This window comes from Mastigoproctus giganteus, chromosome 1 (assembly GCF_048544385.1).
Source record: "Mastigoproctus giganteus isolate SK-2022 chromosome 1, ASM4854438v1, whole genome shotgun sequence".
NCBI lineage: Eukaryota > Metazoa > Arthropoda > Arachnida > Uropygi > Thelyphonidae > Mastigoproctus > Mastigoproctus giganteus.
In genome coordinates this window covers 247078660-247094300 of record NC_143575.1, presented here as the reverse complement: position 1 = coordinate 247094300, position 15641 = coordinate 247078660, and the positions used below count along the sequence as shown (strand labels likewise).

Genomic DNA, 15641 nt, shown 5'->3' with positions numbered 1-15641 from the left:
ATCTGCAAACTTGGACATTAAGCTTGATATACCGTCATCAATATCATTTATAAATACAGAAAACAACAATGGACCCAACATTGAACCCTGAGGGACTCCACTAATAACATCAGTCCATGATGAGCAGTGTCCATTGATTACCACTCTGTCTTCTCCCACTCAATCGTCCTTTTATCCATAGCAGCAATTTGCATCCAATGCCACACTGCTCCAATTTGTTCAGCAGTCTTCCATGTGCAACAGTATCAAAAGCCTCTCTAAGATCCAAATATATGATATCAAAGTTATTCCCTGCACCCAGTTCCTTTGTGACTGCATCATAGTATCCAATCAAATTGGTCAGGCAAGACTTTCCCTTAACAAAACCATGCTGTGTCCGAGCTATAATTGAAGTCTTGTCTAGATGATCCTGCAGTGCTCCTTGAACTAGTGCCTCCATTAATTTTCCTGGAACAGAAGTTAAACTGACAGGTCTATAATTACTTATGTCGCCCTTTGATCCTCCTTTGTGAATTGGGGTCTCATTTGCACATCTCCAGTCCATGGGTGCCTCCGTAGCCAGGTGGGAAGGAGCAGCAGTGCGTAGCACACGCTTCTTGATTAGACCGGGGTTCGAGCCCGTCACCACCAAATACGGAGAATGCGGAAAGGTCAGGGAATGACCACCGCATATCCCGGAGCAATATGGCCTTAGTTGCTAATGCTCCTAAAAACCAAATAACAATAACATCCAAAGAAACTCATAATTATGACTGTTTGGTTACTTAAGGGTTTGCATTGTTTATTGATTTAGAGCAGTAATGTGTACATGGACAAAAAGAAAACAATAAAATTAAAATTCAGTATAAAATACTTTAATTTGACTGCCCACTATTTCTTTGAAAAAGTCATCAATGAAAGTGAAACTATCATTATTTCCGGAGATGACTTTTTCCAAGAAATAGTGGGCAGTCAAATTAAAGTATTTTATACTGTATTTTGATTTTATTGCAATATTACATACACTGGTGTTCAAAGATAGTGCATCACCCCTTAAAATTGTAATTTTCGTCCCAATAATGTAAGTATATGGCAATATTTCTTACAGATTGCATCAGATAAAATTGACACACATAGGTGATGATGTAATATTGCATCAGCTGTATAAGCATGCTCTGCAAGAAGTGCAGTCATTCCTTGCTTATGTCAGGATGGTATTACGTGCAGTTGATGCCATGAAGAAAGAGTGCCATTGTTGCTTTACGTGAGGATGGATGTTCTTTCCATCATATTGCTTAGAGTGTCTTTTAATCAGTCTACAGGGAGTGGATTTCTTTTCAAACACAAGAATACTGGTTCTGCTGATAAGAAAAAAAGGAACCAGACGCAAATGAGTCTCTGTACCAAACAGGACTGCCTTTTTAAAATGCTTATGCCTTAAAAACCATAAAGCTTCTTCATCTGAGCTGAAAAGAAAATGGGAAGAACATACTGGTTTGGTAGCAAGTGCAGTAAAAATCAGAAGACGCCTGTTCAAAAATGACTTGTAACTGTTGTATAAAGGTTGCAAATGCTTATTTTGGAATATTTTGAGAGCACCTGTCAAATATTACTTATCTTTGCCTTAACTATTAATAAATATCTTTTATTTATATTTCTATTTGTGATACTAGTCATTAATGTAACATACCATCGCGAAAATGTGTTAGAAATGTGAAATGCCTAGGTGATGCACTTTCTTTGAACACCAATGTAATTGCTTCCACTGTACATGTGTAAACTGTGATAAGACAAAGTGATAACAAAAATCAAAGTGCTGATTACAATAGGCAATGTTTTTTTTTTTTTTTTTTTTCTTTTTCTATGTATCAGTGTGTGTGTCTGATTGGGACTTTGCAAAAGTGATAACATTATTCGTGATCACGTAAGTGCTGTGCACTGTATATTTATTTATCGTTTTTCAGAATAATTTTTTATTCATTTGTTCAGTAAGATATATCATCATTCATCTGATAACATGGTATATATTTTCACTATATCTTTTAGATTGATATAGTAAATTTTTATTTTCAGGTTGAAAGGCATGTGAAAAATGGAGATGTTGTTATTTTTAACCGACAGCCAACGTTGCACAAAATGTCCATGATGGGTCATAAAATTCGTGTTTTGCCCTGGTCAACATTCAGATTGAATCTAAGGTAAGTCTAAAAATGTTGTGTAATTATGAATAAATTCTACATGTTCCTACTCATATTTTTTAGCATTTCTGTCTCTCTCTCTCATTTGAAAGAAAGAAATACCAATAAAGTAGCATGTTTAAGTGTCTGTTTATTGTTTAACAGTTATAGATGGATTAATTTTTTAATTTTTAAATTACTTGAATTACAATAAACTATCATTTTTTGCTTCTTTTCGTTCATTATTATCACTGATTAGCAAAGTTCAGAACTAAGCTTGTTAAGTGGGAGGGAGAGAAATCACAGGGATAGTCAGAGATTTTGGCTTGCTCAAAAAAAAAAAAAAAGGGGGGGTAATCACCAAAAGTAAAAGGCTGAAATAACATGTACTTGCTGTTTTCTCCAGAAATAAGTTATGTTTCTTGTTATGAAATTTGCAATAACACTTATCCCTATATGCTGTCGTGTATGGCTGTGATGTCTCTTTAGCATCTGAGTAGGAATCATGTTTTTCATACTGTGTGAAGTTTCAAATACCATAAAAGCATTTCACAGATGTAAAAAAAAAAAAGGGCAACACTGACAGTAGAGCTCATGTCAGTGTTTAGCTAACGTTGAGGGTACTTCCAAGATTTCTGCTTTTTAGGTATTTCTGAAATATGAAATTTTAATTAGCTGCATAAGATAATTTTTCATGAGCTTATAGATTGCTAAAGAAATATTCTGTCTTTAATGGAAATAAGTGTTGTGAAGCAGAAGTTTAATTTCTATTAACTGAGTGTGCAGAGTGATTTGAAAGACACTACTTTTTTTTTTTGAAAACAAAAAGTTTGCAGGTCATCTGGAACAGGACATGATCTAGCCAAGGAGAATGTCTTTGTGTGTGTGTGCTAGGTGCAGAGAGTGTCAAGAAATTGGGTGGCAATTCAGCATTCTGATGGGTGCCTATGAGAGTTAAAGAGTTGGGTAGATGCCCTCGAAGGTATTAAAGTGGGAGGCCCATCGATCTCTCAGCTGCCAAACCCAACGCCAGCTCCCTCTTGTGCATCAGGCTACACCACAGCAATCTCCAATCCAGAATGCACTGGTCCATCAGCAGAAAGAGTATGTCTGCCAAGGGCAAAAGTTGAAGACATTGTAGAGCAGATATCATCATTTGAGGGCACAAAGGGTGATATTGTTGTACATCTTGGCAATACTCACATTAATAGTAGATCTGCTGATTTACTTAGCATGTATAGGTCAATGTTGAAAAAAAAGTCACTAGTTGGAGTTAAATTTGAAATTGTCTGAAATTCTGCCAAGACATGATATGAGGGAGTACATGATCTTTGAGAGAGCCTTGTCAATCAATTTAGCCCTAGAGAGATTGTGCAAAGCTAAGGGGGTAGAATTTTTCTCAGCATGGTCTGTGCTTGTTAACAGGAAAGACTGCTTCTACAGGAATAGGATACACTTAAATAGAAGGGGTGTAAGAATATATGCTGATGCTATCGAGGCAGTGTTAGGTGGATCGGAAAACTGCTAGCTTTGGGGGGGGGGATTCACAGACTAAAAGATTAACAGTAGCCGCAGGTAGAAGTGTAAGTGATTCTTGCACTGCTTCTACTATATTGGAGTGTAGACTGCTGGGAATTTCAGGGACTGGTGGGAGTTATCACGGAACAAATAAATACATGGACTGTGTTATACTTTCACCTTTTCATATCTAAGAATAAGAAAAGGTGAATGCATATTTGCATGTACACCAATGCTAGGAGTATAATAAATAAATTTGATATGCTGGTCAACACATCAAATGCAGATATTGTTGGGTTATCAGAGACATGGTGTCACACTGATAGCAGTACAGAATTGGAATTTGGGGAATACGATGTGTACAGAAAGGATAGACAGGATAGGAAAGGCGGAGGGTTTATGCTCTATGTTAAGAAACACGTGAAATCTAAGGAAGTGCATCCAGTTGACATAGATGGTCAGTGCAATATTGACTCAGTTTGGTGTTGATGTAAGCACTGGGAAAGCGAAAATGAGAGTAGGAGTGTGTTATAGGCCTAATGACTCTGATGAGTACAAGCTGTACAGAGAAATAGTAGACCAATAAATTATATTGTCTAATGTGGGATTTCACTTCCCAGATATTGACTGGGAATTGTGGGTTGGTTATTTGCATAGTAGCAAGAATTTTGTGGATTTATTGCATGATTGTTTTCTACAGTGACATGTAATACTCTTGATCTGGTTAACAGCAGTGATTATTAGTGCATTAAGAATTTGCAGCTAAAGGAAGCACTATGTGGCAGTGATCACATTGTGCTGACGTGGGATTTATTTAAAGATATTACTACCATCATGGGTAAAGGGAAGGGTTTTTGCTTCCGTAAAGGTGACTATGATAGTCTGAGACAGTTTTTAAATTGCATACAGTGGGACCAACTGGGAAGCATTCAAGGAAGTAATCGTGGAAGCTATGAAGCTGTAACGGGGTGATTTTGTAGTAACTGAGAGCAAAGTGGAGGGGAAATTGTTGAAGTTAAAATATAAGAAAGGCAGCTGGGGTGGATGGTATCTATCCAGTTATATTATAAAGGAGGCTGCAGGGGAAGTCAGCAAACCCTTAATCATAATTATGAGAGCATCCTTGGACTCAGGGGAAGTCAGCAAACCCTTAATCATAATTATGAGAGCATCTTTGGACTCAGGGGAAGTCCCCACGGACTAAAGATGTGCCATTGTATCTCCAGTTCACAAAGGGGGATCTAACGATGATGAGTAATTACAAACCAGTTAGTTTCACTTCTGTTCTGGGGAAAATAATGGAGTTAGTGGTTAAAGATGCATTGCAGGATCATGAAAAATTCACACAGCCTATGTTTGTTAAGAGAAAATCTTGTCTACTAATTTGATTGGATACTATGATGTAGTTACAAAGAAACTGAATGCAAAAAATAATTCTGATATCATATACTTGGATTTCAGAAAAGCTTTTGAGACTGTTGTTCATTGAAGACTACTGTACGAATTGGAGCAGCATGGTATTAAGCGTAATTTGCTACAATGGATTAAAGGGTGGTTGAGTGAGAGAAGACATAGAGTGATAATCATTGGATGCTGCTCTTCATGGACTGTTATTAGTGGAGTTCCCCCAGGGATTGGTGTTGGGCCCACTGTTTCTAGATAGTTTCTAAATAGTTTAAGAGTGGGTAGTTAATTAATTTATCGGTGGGTGTTAATTCATTTAAGAGTGGGTGTTAATTCATTTGTCCATTACTTTGGAAAGAGTAGAAGTAGGTGCAATGGGATGATGATTGCATGGGGTGGGGGGGATTTGTTACCCTTTTTAGGAACTGTATGAGCAAACTTCCAACAGAAGGAAATACACCTTTGGAGTTAAGAAAGCAAAAAAAAAAGCGATACAGAACAGGAGTAAGCACAGGTTTTCAGAACAAGTGGAGAAATACCATCAGGACCTAGAGCTTTCTTAGCATCTCTTATTTACTTTTGACAGAAAATCACAGGAGGCATTGAATGGATCATGGTGGGAGATGGTTTCTCAAGGTCATCAAAACACGAGTTGGAAGAACGAAATAGAATGCTAACAGGTTAGCTTTATCTTTGGCTGAAGTGGCAATAGAACCATCTGGTTTAAACAGATGTCGTTACAGACATTGGCAAAAGTTGTGACCAATAGTTTTGGCAATAGACCAAAATGCTCAGCTACCATTTGGACAAGAAGCAAGTTTTCTACTACTCTTCGCCTGTTCAAAATATAGTTTGGACATTAATAACTGCTTTACAATTTTTGCGAGCTTTGGTGTAGGCAGAAAATGAACCTGGAGATTTGGAAACATGCCAGTTACAATATGCAATGTTCTTCTCTTGAACAGCCTTAGCACATTTATTGGAAAACCACAGTTTAGATAAAGGATGAGATTTTAAGGTTGAATGAGGAATAAAAGATTCCATCCCTACAAGAATAATTTCATTGAGCAAATGTTGATGTCACAGATTTGAAACAGTAATCCGACCAAGGAAAAATATAAAAGAAATCTCACAGATCATCCTTTTTTTGCATTGTTGTAATGCCAAACAACAGAATGTTCATGTTGCCATGAGAGAAAGGTGTGCCTCCATGGGCAGGAGCAGCAGTGTGTAGCACACACACTTCTTGATTAGACCGGGTTTCGATCCCATGACCACCAAATATGGAAGATGTGGAAAGGTCAGGGAATGACCACCGTGTATCCTCAGAGCAATATGGCCTTAGTTGCTAATGCTCCTAAAAACCAAACAACAAACGAGAGAAAGGCTCAATTGGAGAAGACACTATTGCCAAATTGTGAACTGAGGTGCCTAGAGGACCACTCATCTTGACCCTGTCCTTAGAAGGGTTATTTGTGAGAAAAAGATCAAACATGTTGGATGCATGGTTAAGATTTTCCAGTATTCTTGTAGATAAAGGAACAATGAAGATAAATAAATGTGTGCGATCATTAGTAATTGCAAAAGCCTCAGCATTTCAACCAGTTCATAGAAAACTTACGTTTTCTATGACTAGAAAACGGAAGACAGCCGGAGTTGTGAACATTAAAATCACCACGGAAAATTACTTCACTGTTCAACAAGTTTGACTGGAGAAAGTCAAGTTTCAAAGAGAATAAGTCAAAGAGTTCCAAGTGATTAGTGGAGTTGGGAGAACAATAGAGGCAACAGATGAATTTGGCAGAATGTGGTAGAGAGATTTTTAAGCCAGAAAAGATCAAAATGTGGAATTCCAAATTACTAAGTCTGACAGGGAATATTACAATGAACATATGCACAAGTACCATCTTTGAAGCAAAAGGAACCATATGGTCAATAATTTGGACAGTTGAGGTGAGCAGTGGTTGGATCAACCAATAATTGGGATTCTGTCAGAAAAAACTACATCTGGTTTGGAAGACCGTAAGTGGAAATGGATATCATTGAGATTTGAACTGAGACCATGTATATTTTTGAAATGAATGAGGAAGTGTTTTGGATTTTTAGATCTTTTCAGACACAAGTTTGTTCTGTTAGTTTGACAATTCATGCTGCATTCAGTAGTGACAAAAGTTGCTGGGGGGGGGTACATGCTGTATGAAGTAATGAAATTTTTGGATGTGGCATACAAAGGATAAGAATATACAGAGCTTCATGACATAACGTGGCCTCGACAATACCCCCCCCCACACTTATACACTTCTTGCACCCCTCCAGTCATTATCTGGCAAAGTAGAATCAGCAAGATTATACACTAGCTGAACTGGAAGCCTCCCATACAGTTACCAATAAGTTTGGTCCAGTGGACTGTCTAGTGGCTGGCCTGCAAACTGTGTTTTAGAGCTGTGCAATCAAAATGTAAGGAAGATTGGATCCTGCCACAGTATCCATCTAAAGGACATGAATATTACTGCGTGAATGAAAAGATGGGGAAGTGTGTCTTCTGGTTTTCTGGTAATAAATGATGAAGAATTTAATATCTGCCAAGATATTAAAGTTTTCATCATTTATTCACAGTTTTCAGTCAAGTTTGTTATTTTTCTTATGTGTAGATACATTAATTTTTTCAATTAATGATCTTCCAAATTTGAGAATATGCCATCACTGGCTTTTTCTCATATTTGAAAAAATATGAGAAAAAACCAGATAGGGGACATACTTAGGCTAATCACATTTAGCCTAAATATGCGAACTGCATGCAAATATATGTATATTTGCAAAATTATATTTAAAACAATATATCTGTATTCATATGTTGTGTTCTAACAGCTGCAATTGCATATTTGATTTTTGTAATATAGGTTTAACTTTTAAAGTTATTTTATTTTTGTTGTTATTGGTTATTGTGTAGTTTCTTCTATATTGTACTTTTGTTTGTTGTTAAATGACGGTTAGTTTAGTTTTAACATATCAATGTAATAGCTGTGTGGTGCGGATGTCCAACAGTATTTTTTTTTTTTTTTTTTGTAACTTCAGTAGGATTTATGAATTAGAGATGCCTGTAATGTTTTAAGGGTGATGTGTGAACTTTAAGAACTTGTCCAACAAGGTATCCTTCCACTGGTGAAAGCACTAAATTAAAGAAGTGAAAGTACATTCTGAAAATGCTAAATTAAAGATGTACCATAGAGCTTGTAAAAAGGAAGGGCTCGGGTATTTCAATATAAATTGTGGGATACCATCAGATCCAGCTGTTGAAGTGGCTGGAATTGAGGTTATTGCAGTGATTGCTTGTTCTTCTGATATTGTTATAATAGTGTGTGGATTCCAGATGGCACCAAGTGATAAACTCCTATCTCCAAGTGATAAACTCAAGCCAGCACTGTGGGTCCAGCTGCAATGGAAATCTTGGCTTGTCCTTATGTGGAATTTACCGACATGAATAGTCCTCACCCAGTATGATTTTTATGGCTGTGTAAGCTTTTGAGTAGACTGCTCTTTTGGCAACATTCTGAGACTCCTACAAGCTGTGTAGCTGTTGTTTGATGTCAAAACTCTTCTTAAGTTGGTGATCCAAGCCCTGGAATGAGAGGTGATTTTAATTTTATTTATTTATTTTTTTTTATGGATACTTAACTCATCATCATCATAGTGAGAATCCAGTTGGTTAAGAGGGTGAGAGCTAATTTGGCATCGCAGTATTCGAGGATGGATCAAAGGATAAATAAGCCCCCTTGGATACACTTTTATATGTTTAGGAATTTGGGCCTTGCTTGTAATATGGTTTTAACTGCCCCATTAGCAGGCTGGAAAACAGTTGGCAATTGAAAATGCATTAAAAATGACTCATGGTTGGAATTGAGTACTGTCTCAGGAGAAGGATCAGTAGTGCAACGTATAGAGGACAGAATTAAGTTGAGCCCACTGGTGGGAAGGTTTCTGACAAGGTGGAGGCCTGAAGTATAAAGTTGAGAAAGGAACTGTGCATTAAGAGGATTGAACTGAGGGGGAATTAAGGTTGCCACATGCGATCTTGACAGAGTGGGTTGAAGTTGGTTTAAAATCCCATTAGTTTACCTCAAAGATAAGGTCCCGAGATGAAGATGGGGGGGGTAAACCACAGTCACTTGGAGGTTAGTAGACTGGATCATCAGTTTGATAGATATCACTTCAGAATTCAGTGAGGTACTTGAAGAGGTTGTGATTGGTGTGAAGGTAATGTGTGCAGAATCTTCACGGTTACATTCTAGCCAGGTCTCAGTGATGCAGAGAAGTTCCAGGTGTCTGGATAGAAGTAACTGCTGGAATGTAACAAATAAACTGACATTTGAAAGGTACTGACATTCATTGATGTCAGTACCGTTCAGTTTATTTGTTAATACAGTTACCTGTTTTTGGATATTAGCTATTATATCATCATAAGTTTCTCTGTGCCACAACAAACATCCTTGCATAGTTGAGAATGCCTCTTATTTTCTAGTTTAAACTTCTGTATGTTGTTCAGATCACATCTCAAATACCAATTATCTTATGATTCATAAATGTTTTATAACATATGAATTTTATTTTAAGGATTTTTACAAAACACTTTAAAAGAGTAATGCTGTCTTTGAATTGCTTATTTTTATTTTAGCGTAACCACACCATACAATGCAGATTTTGACGGTGATGAGATGAACCTTCATGTTCCACAATCATTGGAAACACGAGCTGAAGTTCAAGAATTGGCTCTTGTACCTAGGCAGATTATTACTCCTCAGTCCAATAAACCAGTAATGGGTATTGTACAAGATACTCTTACAGCAGTCAGGAAAATGACAAAGCGTGATGTCTTCTTAGAAAAGGTTTGTTTATTAGCTATTTGTATTGTCTTGTTGTATGTTACAAATTATAGTAAAAGTCTTCTGTAATGGGAGTTAAAAAAAAAAAAAAAAACACCTTAAGATGCATATTGCTGTCATAGTCAGTTAAAAAAAGTATATAAATACTGCTCCATTCAGTATTTGTTATGGTCCAGTGATATGGTGCCCTGAATTATTTTCTACTGTTAATATGAGTTACATGTTTTTATACTATTTGTACCTGTTGCAGTCTTTAAGTGTAACCTGTCACTGATTAGAAAAAAAAAAAGAATTTTATTGGGAATTTTCCATACTTGCATATTTTATATAGCAATATATATATGTACTTTAATCACAAAGACTGATATTGCTTCTATTTCTAAATCAGTTTTTTCTTAGCTTAATTTTTTTGGTATGTGTGCCCATAACAAACCTAAAAACGATTGATCATTCACTGTAGGTCGCCAAATGATGGACTCCAGAATAATTCATATACACTGTTTTTTAACAATATTTCCTCTGTTGCTGCTGAAGATTACAATCTCAAATTTAAAAAAAAATTAGTTTTTCTTCATCTCATTATTACTAACTAACATTTTAAAATAAAAGTAATCTCATTTTTAAAAAAAAAAATGTCATGAAAAGATACTGCTGCAATGAATATTATTTAATGTATCATCAATTTAATAACATTAATATATGGAAATCAATGAACTTTTTGTTATGATGTGCTTACAAAAAAGACAGTTATAATGTAATTTTATTGCACATCTTTATACATTAATACACGGCTGAATTCTTGCTTCCTCTGTTATGTAAAGATAAACTGTGGTTTTAAAATGCACACTTTTCCCACAGGGAATCTTTAATTTAAAATTTTCATTTCAAGTTCAGCAAACAATTTGAATTTAGAGGGGGTTTTGAGTTATAAATGCAATATTTTTATTGGAAAATAATATGACTTAAACTCTGCATCATTATATGTACAGATAGCTTTGATAAATACAGGGTGATTCACTACCAGTGCCCCCTGCACCACTTGCTGGAGGTGCAGGGGGCACAAAGACGAATCGGAATCTCATAGCATTGCAGGGTCCAAAATGCCTTCGTCATGCGGTAGAGGACGTTGAACGGGAGGTCGCGTGAACAGTGATCCCGCTGGAAGTCAGCATTTGCGAACTGTTTCTGTTGAAGAAACCAAGTAGCAAAAGTCCTCCAGAGTGGATAATCTGCAGGCTCCAATGATTGGACGCGTTGCAGATGGTATGAACTCATTTGGTTTGTTGACAGTACCCTCCATACAGTGGATTGGGAAATACCCAATCGTTGGCCTATCGCTTGAGTACTTGTACTCGGATTGCCTTCTGCAATACGGAGGACATTCTCCTCATTGTCTGGAGTCCTCATCGTTCGCTCTCGATTCATGGTACCTCTCGTGAAACAACCAGTCTCACGTAACCTTCTGTGCACACGTGCAAAAATCGTATGATGAGGAGCACGCCTGTACAGGAAAAGTTCCTGGTACAAGCGCAGAGCGGCATATGCGAGGTGCATGTCGGCCAGTTCAACGTTTGAATACTTGTCCATCCTACTGCCTCGGGAACCGGTTCGCAAATGCTGACTTCCAGCGGGATCTCTGTTCACGCGACCTCCCGTTCAACATCCTCTACCGCATGACGAAGGCATTTCGGACCCTGCAATGCTATGTGATTCCGATTCATCTTTGTGCCCCCTACACCTCCTGCAAGTTTGTTGCACTGGTAGTGAATCGCCCTGTATATACTTGTAGAAGTCTGTCACCACTTACAGCTGTGTTGACAGATGTTCAAAATCAAGGAAGCAGTTGCTTGAACCTGAAGCAGTTACACTCCTGTATTGTCTGAAACATTTTTAAATCATGTTGCAGTATTGTTAGTAGTTCAGTGCAACATCTAGAATGGGATATTTGTAATGTACTGAATAGTGCTAACTTTTGGTTTAGCTAAGAGAATATATATTTTTTTTGGGACACCTTGTATTATTGTATATGGTGAGGCATAGATTTATTGTGTAAAATTTAAATTCTTGTGTTTACTTTTCTTGAAGTGCTCCACACAGCTATAAAAGGACTAAGTAAATTTAAAATGAAATCTCTTTAGTTGAAAGATAATTCCTGGAAGATTTAAAAAGAAAATGGCTGAGAGTTACGCAGGTCAGTGGTGGTGGATCCCAACTAGAAATGTGCAATATTTCGAAAACAATTCACTTAAGGACCCATGTTTACTAGGCCTTTTTTGCATATTGTAGTCTGTACAGTTCACCTTTAAATTATTGACCATCACTTTTGAAACACCCTGTATTTGTTTAGAGGTTGGGTTTTTTTTTTTTTTTTTTTTTGTCCAACATAAATAAAATTTTTAGAGATATCACAGTTTCAGCCATTGAATATTGAAATAAACAAGTTCTTCAAAGACTAGTTAAGGCAGAAGTATTCATTTTGTTACCTTGACCATCTGATCACTGCTCTTTTATGTGAACATGATGCTGTTAAACTTTTAGTGGACTGCACATCAGTTGCAGTATTAGCATTAGTAGAGGCATATGATGTAAGGAAGCAAGCTTATACAGCATCAGCCAAAAAAAAAAAAGAAAACCTTCCCATTTCACCTATCCATTCACTCCAAATGTTTGGCTAGTTCTGCCTTGAATTTATTTAAGCTGTCAACTTCCACAACAACAGTTGGAACTTTGTTCCAGCAATCAGCCACCCGCTGGCTAAAGGCAAATTTCCACACATCTGTTCTACAGCTGTCTTTCCTCAGTTTGAATTTTTGTCCCCTTAGGCAGATTAATCTGGGCAAGTAAATTATTACTAAGTATCTAATCAGCTATATGGAAGGAATTTTTTTTTAAAATTTTTACTCTTGTGTCCATATTCAAATGGGTCATTCTTCCTATTGAATGAAAACTTCATCTGATTAGTAAACATTAAAAGAGTACTAAAGTGGAAACTTTAATGAGGGTTTATTTACCTACATTGAACACTTAGGGGATTCTGCTTTTGCTGGCAAGATGATGCTTTGAAATTCATATGATACTACTCACAGGAATTCAAACTGAGGGAAAAAGTGAACATTAGTTTCATTTTTCAAAAAATAATGTCAAATCTTCTCTTGCTGTAGTTGTACTTTTAAATTTGAAAACAAAAATATGCATCAAAATAAACTTACATGTTGACACATTTACAAGTTTTTTTTTTTTTAAATTTTGTGTATTGTCTATTTTGTGTATTAACTTGATTATTTTGGTAAATTTATTTCCCTGCCAGTCTGAATAATCGGGAATCTATTGTATTTTTAGTCCTTTAAATTCAGATTATTTGATAATGTCCTTTATTGAAGCATGTTAGAACTACATGTTAATTCTAACATGTAGTATAATAGTATGTGTGTGTGTGTGATAATTTCGTAATGCAGTTTTGAATAAATGCTGAGTAGTTTAATCACTAAAAATATCCTCAATTTTTCATTTCAGGATCAAATGATGAATTTGTTAATGTTCTTGCCTATATGGGATGGGAAAATGCCAATGCCTGCTGTATTGAAACCAAAACCTTTATGGACTGGGAAGCAGCTCTTTTCACTGATTATTCCTGATAATGTAAATTTGATCAGAACTCATAGCACCCATCCTGACGATGAAGATGATGGTCCTTACAAATGGATATCACCCGGTGATACAAAAGTATGTTTCATTATCAGTTATAAATTACCATATGCATGCCCCTAGGACTCTCTTTAATATTTTATATAAGGTCTTAGCATTTTTGTATTAGCAAAGGCATATCATGCAAGAAAGCAAGTTTATACAGAAGTTCTGCACATCTATTCTACAACGTTTTTCCTCAATTTGAGTTCATGTACCCTCGGGTTTGTAATCTGAGCAAGAGGAAGTATCCCATCGGTATCAAACCATTCAAGGCCTTATATACCCCAGTTAGATCACCTTGCAAGTGACTAGTCTCGACGCTGCAATTTGCTGAACTTAAGCCTTTCTTGGTAAGAGCACCCCTTTGTTCCCCCTCACCAATCTCGTTGCCCTTCTCTGTGCTCGTTCTACCAACTTTACATTCTTCCTAAAATGAAGCCTCCAGACCTGTATGCAGTACTTAATGTGTGGCCTAACTATTGCCTTATACAAAGGGATAATCATCTCCTAATTCCTGTAAAACATCGACAAGACCCTGTGACCTTCTGTGCTCAGAAAACTTCATATCTGACTGCAACATTATTCCCAGGTCTTTTTTGTTTTCCACTGCCCTGAGTGTAGTGTCCATTTCACATTATCAAATCATAGCTATCAAATTTAAAGAACAATTAATGATATATTAATAGTGCACTTTTGATTGATTCTGCATGGTTCATAATTTTCCGTAGAGTAGATGAATATTTAAGGCATTCTCAACTTCCAGTTTTTTATTACCTTCACTCATTTCACTTTTCAAGATGATATGCTTTTCTTGTGCATCTCAGGAATTTTTTCGCAATTGCCCTTCTTTTTTCCAGCTGTGACTAGAAATTAATATTTCAGTAAATTCACTTAGTACTGTAAATGCTTGTTTAATTCAAAAAAGTATCATCCCTCTTCATGTCAGTCACTGCTTACTATCAGTGTGTAAGCTTTTGAATGCTATCTAATAAGCCATTTTGGCTGATTTGTTGGATCCTTTCCTTTGGTTCTTAGCTTCTGAAAGGAAATGAGAAATTAAAACAGTTCCACAGAGGGGTGCAGACTATTACAGGCTATGTATATTAGAATTTCTTTGTTGTATGAAGGTAATAAAGCACACTGAAACCTACGTTGGTATAGTTATGTTTATTTCTGAATTGGAAAAACAGCCACTCTCCGACTTATGTAATATTCGACTTACGGAAATTTAACTTTACATAAGTTTTTGCTTGCCAGTGCAAACTTAAAAATTTTTTTTTTTTTTTTGGTAATTTGTTCCAGGATTTGGAAGTTGAAATTTTCGCTATATAACTAAGCTATTTATCTCACTAAAAAGTCATTTTTATAATGGAAATTGCACTACACTTTCATTATTATTATATGTTCCGTTATAAGAATCAATTTTGAATGCCTTTGTGATATTTTTCTAAAACACATTTCTGGAGGTCACTACCACAAAACAATAAAAAAACAATTTGGGCTTTTCTATTAGTGCATTCTACTATAAATGGATAGTAAACTCGATCTTATTGCATTTGCGATAATACCAATAACTGGAATTCTGTGGGTTTTTACTTTATGGCATTATGGTGAAATGAGTTTCCCTTCACTGAAATCTTCAATCGTATAAACAACAAATTTTCAGAATCTCCTCTTCATTCCTATTTACCTATTACAATGGTGAAGGGAAAGGGACCAACGGAAAGTGCAAGTGCTGGCAGTGATAGGAAACAAAATTGATTTAGAAATGATTAATTAAAAGATCAACGTATTTAAGATCAACAGTGATCACAAAACAGCATTCAGGTGCTATATCGAAGATGGAAAAACTATTAATAATTTGGATGAAAAATCAGATTCAGAAGCAAGTGCTCCCGAGTCCAATGGCCATTCAAGAAAAAGCAAGAAGTATTTATGAAGATATTAAGGATAAGTACGGAAAACCCAAAGCCAAGTTTGTTGCAAGCAACGGGTG

The 15641-nt window shown here is 36.2% G+C and overlaps 1 protein-coding gene across 1 annotated transcript in view; it reads left to right on the top strand.

Annotated features, from left to right (window-relative positions):
• Polr2A (RNA polymerase II subunit RpII215) overlaps positions 1–15641 on the top strand; it is a 231014-nt gene that overhangs the window by 69289 nt on the left and 146084 nt on the right. Inside the window, exons 8-10 of the mRNA XM_090376751.1 lie at positions 2053–2177; positions 9751–9961; positions 13472–13681. Coding sequence (XP_090232877.1) covers positions 2053–2177; positions 9751–9961; positions 13472–13681 — 546 coding nt within the window. The remainder of the gene's footprint in view (positions 1–2052; positions 2178–9750; positions 9962–13471; positions 13682–15641) is intronic.